This window comes from Mus pahari, chromosome 3 (assembly GCF_900095145.1).
Source record: "Mus pahari chromosome 3, PAHARI_EIJ_v1.1, whole genome shotgun sequence".
NCBI classification, from domain to species: Eukaryota; Metazoa; Chordata; class Mammalia; order Rodentia; family Muridae; genus Mus; species Mus pahari.
In genome coordinates, this window is record NC_034592.1 from 113,956,940 (window position 1) to 113,961,599 (window position 4,660).

Consider the following 4,660-nt stretch of genomic DNA (forward strand, 5'->3'; position numbering starts at 1 on the left):
AAAAGAAAGTAAAGAGTTCTCAGCAATGTGGAGGCAGAGGCAGACACATCTCTGTGAGTTCAAGGCCAGTCTGGTCTTCTAGGCCATGGATGAGAGACCTGTCTCAAAAAAAAAAAAAAATCAAAGAGAAAAAAAGAGAGAGAAAAGAAAAGAAAGTAAAGAGGCAGAGTGATGGCTCAGTGTGTAAAAGTGCTTTATGTGCAAGCCTGATGACCAAGCTTGATTGCCAGATTCACTGCAGAAGGGGAATGAGCTCATGGAAATTACCCTCTTGACCTCTACATACATGCCTTGGGGCCAACATGTCTGCACCTCTCTTTCAACACACACACACACACACACACACACACACACAAAACCTGCTAATAATAAATAATAAAAAAATTAAAAATCAAATAAATAAGCCAGATGTGGTATGTACTGCTGTAATCCCAACATTCTGGTGACAGAGGCAGGGAAATCAACACAAGTTCAAGATGAGCTCAGTCAGCACAGCAAGTTCTAGGCCAGTCAGGGCTCCATAGCAAGACCCTGGAGAGAGAGAGACAGACAGACAGACAGACAGACAGACACAAGAGACAGAGATGGTAGGAAGTATTCTGGGGATGAATTTTTATGATAAAGTTGCTTCTCCACATCCAAGGCTCAAAATATTCAAAGCAAGAGTCAGCAAAATAGCTCAGTGGATAAAGGAGTTTGTCACCAAGACTGATTTAATGAATTGGATCCCTGAGGCAAACATTCACACATGATGGAAGGAAAGGAAAGATGAAAGGGTAAAATTATCCTCTGACCGTTACATGTGCTCTGTGACACACACTTTCACAGACACACACACATACCTTTGGTTAAACAAATAAAAATGTCAGGCTGGAGATGGCCCAGCAGTTAAGAGCATGTACCTCTCTTGTAGAGGACCTGAGATCAGGTCCCAGCACCTATGTCAGGGGAGCCACAACTGCCTGTAACTCCAGTTCTAGAGAATCTGACGCCCTCTTCTGGACCCACTGAGAATCTGCATTCACCTGTGCTTTCCTGTATACACAGTACACTCACAGAAATAAATCTAAACTGAACTACTTTAAAATACAATTCTTTTTAAAATTTAAACAAAGATTCCTGAGCTTATGATGGGGATACAGTTCAGAGGCAGAGCACCTGGCTATCATGTTCAAGGCTCTGAGTTCCATCCCCAGCACCACACCAAACAAATGTGGCACTGGACACACACACAGGCAGACAGGCAGATAGGCAGACACACACACACATCCCTCCAGAGAGGCTTATTGCCAGGCTGCTCAAAGTTCTAATGCATCCTGTTTAATTTTCATACAAAGCTGAAATACTTTCAAACAGTGATCCTCTCTGGCAGAAGGACTGAGAGAGGATGGAGACTGTTCCCACGAGCAGCTACGCACTACAAACTGTAGACCCCAGAAAGAATTCCTGTCCGGGACAGAGAAATCCATACAGTGTCAAGGTAGAAGCAAACCACGTCTCCCAAATGCATTGTTCCGTTACTATCTAATTGCTTTCTTCCTTCATGGCTTAATCATTCAATAGACACATCTCCAGAGTATGTGAAAGAGTCCTGGGAAACGAAGAACGAGAATTAGTTTGGGGGCCAGCAGGATGGTTCAGTGGGTAAAGGCACTTGGCTGCCAAGAGACCTGACTGAGTCCAATCCTGGTGACCCACATAGGAGAAAGGGAAGAAAAGACTCCTGGCAAGATATCCTCTGACCTTCATACACACAGTGGCAAGCACGGTGAGTCAGTCTGTCTGTCTGTCTGTCTGTCTGTCTGTCTGTCTGTCTCTCTCTCTCTCTCTCTCTCTCTCTCACACACACACACACACACACACACAATACATACACACACACAAAACACATACATACACACACAATACATACATCTACACACACACACAATTTAAAAATAAAAAAGAAGCCAAGCAAAGTGGCTCATGTCTTTCCCAGCACTGAGAAGCAAGTGGATCTATGAGTTCAAAACCAGTCAGGCCTACAAAGTGAGCCTCTGTCTAAAAAAAAAGTAAGTTTTCACTCTTCATAGTTTTGATCCAATTAAAACAAACAACACCCCCCTAAACAAACAAATAAAAGACAACAAAACTCTACAAAACACAAGGGTAGATGTGCTATAGCACTGGTCGAGCAAAAGCAATGTATTGGGATTTGACCCTCAATACTGGAGAGAGAGAGAGAGAGAGAGAGAGAGAGAACACAATACAATACTCAATCAAGAACACAGAAAAAGCGGCCAGACACGGTGGCACAGCCTCAGCATTCAGGAGGCAGAGGCAGGTGGATCTCTTCGGGTTCAAGGTCAGCCTGGTCTACACAGTGAGACCCGGTCTCAATTAAAAAAAAAAAGGACAGAAAATAGGAAAAGGCCATTCTAACATTAGTTGACAACCCCCACTCAAGGGAACAATAGCATATTTGCTTTGCCAAATGGCTGCAAGTAAGCAAACAAAAAAGGCCTCTTCTGGTTTAATGACAGGTTAGCTGTACCCAAACCCCAATGACTCCTCCCTTCCCTTTCTTATAGGTTCCTACTGCAACACCTCCATCACTCCAACCTCCGCGTTTCGCTGGCAGCCCCATACCAGCTCCGTCACAAACAAAGCCCAGACTATCAAGGTCAGCCCCAAAGACAGAGAACAGAATTGGAAACAGATCTTCTGTATGGAAAAGGGCAGGGCGGCCCTCCCTAATATCAACTCCCCTCCCAGTCCACCGGCACTCCTGGATTCTATCAAGAACCTAGTGTCAGCCGCTCTGGGGGGTTCCGAGCCTCCTTTTCCCCTCTCCATCCAGTTTCCTTTTTCTTCCTCCGCCCCCCAATGACCTTCAAGCCCCTGAAACAGGTGCTCCCCAAGGGGAAGGGGTTGGATGCAGTGGCCAGGGACAGGTGAGGGGAGTTCCCTGTACATGCAGGAGACTGGAAACTCTACAATCGAGCGGCAGTCTGGGGCAAAGGGTCTGGACACCTAGGAGCAAAGGGGTTCACGCGGCAGTTTCTGGGGCTCCACTCGCGTGAATACAGGGCCTCTAGCGGTGGGCTGTCGGTGGGGAAGGTTTAAGGGAAAACCGGTCCGTGGGGTGGGGATGTCACAATGGGGTCTTCCCGGAAACCGCGGTGGGTCGTCGAGCTACAGACATAGCAGGGTCCCTCCAGAAGGCCGTCTGTCCCCGGGCAAACGTTCTTCAAGGAGCCGTTTGAAACAATCCTCCGCAAGGAAGCCATATCAGACCACGCCCTGCCGCCCGAGGCGTAGCCGCCCCAAGGCGCATCCCGGGCCACCCTCGGCGGTCTCGACGCGGCATACCTGACGGAGGCCGCCCCACGGCCAAAGGTGCCAGCGAAGCGCGCGCGGGACAGCCCCAGCTGCTGGGAGGCGAACGAGTCCATGGAGGCTGGCGGCGGAGGACCTGGGGACCGCGGAGGGTCGCTGGGGCCGGCACCGCTGCGGGCCAGCGGCAGGGCGGAGCGAGGGTGCGCCAAGGGGGCGGGGCCGGCGCGCGCGGGCACGTGGGGGCGGGGCGGGAGCGCGCGCAGCGGGGGCGTCAGTGTGAGTCCGGCCCAGTGCTGCACTGTGCTGCGGAGGAGCCAGACGGACTTGGGGTGCGGGCCGCGAGGCGCAGGCTCCGGGACACCACACCTCCGGGACCTAAGGTCTCTCAGCGTCGTGAGGGTTCTGTGGGAGCTACAGCCACGCTCGCGGACGCGCCCGGGGCGGGGTCTCGCTCCTGCGAGGGCCGGACTAGACCTTCAGGTCTGTACTTGGCTTTATCTCTAGGTGTCCTGGACCGCTGCCTGGGCACAGTTATCTGTTTCACATCAGTTGCATATCCATCCTTGAAACGTTCCGCCCCTTAGCGATGCGGCCTGTTGAGAGCACTGGCATCACAGTATCCCGGGAGACACCTGCCTTTGCAGTTCAGATTCTGGATAGAATTGTTTCCAGCTGTGGGTCGGTGGGCCGGAAAATCTCAGAGCTCAAGTTCCTTCCTGCATCAAGTGGAGGGTTGCTCACGTCCTTTATATACAAGGTCTACTTAAGCATCACAAATCGATCTTGTCAAGATGTCCTACGTGTCCTAAATTCATCTTTTCATGGTAAATTATAACAACACAAGTCTACATTCCCTGCTACAATGATCGGTCTTTGAATTATTTATAAATAGTACTGGCTGAAAAATCCTCCTTCCACTCATAAAGATTTTAATAATCCCCAAGGTATCTCTTGCAGGTTTGACTGAAGATTTGAAAAAAAAAAGAAAACTACTTATTTTTATACTTAAAGAAAAATAAAATTTTGCCTTCAGACCCAAGTCGTGAATGTGTAACCATTGTTTAGAGGTAACCAACACAGAATCTGAAAATCAGCCAATCAGAGACAGCCTCTCTTCAGGGGCTTCCAAATCAGCCAGTTATCAACAGCTTCTGAAAGCCAGCTAATCGTTGACAGCAGCCCAATCAGCAGCACAATGACTAGGCTTCGGAATGAAAGAGCCTTTCTTAGCTGCTTTGTTCTGTAGACCACTGGTAACAGCCAGGAGACTGTAAATTGCTAAACAGTCAATTTATTGGAACACCTCGAGCTTCTACGGACCCAAACATTATATACATCTCCG

The 4,660-nt window shown here is 49.1% G+C and overlaps 1 protein-coding gene across 2 annotated transcripts in view; it reads right to left on the reverse strand.

Moving 5' to 3' along the window:
* C3H20orf194 (chromosome 3 C20orf194 homolog) overlaps positions 1–3,514 on the reverse strand; it is a 122,705-nt gene extending 119,191 nt beyond the window's left edge. Inside the window, exon 1 of one of the 2 annotated variants that reach the window (XM_021192496.2) lies at positions 3,352–3,514. In XM_021192496.2, the coding sequence (XP_021048155.1) occupies positions 3,352–3,434 (83 nt within the window). In that variant the 5' untranslated portion in view covers positions 3,435–3,514. The remainder of the gene's footprint in view (positions 1–3,351) is intronic. The other variant, XM_029536920.1, reaches the window with a different exon arrangement.
* Between the last annotated feature and the right edge of the window lie 1,146 nt (positions 3,515–4,660).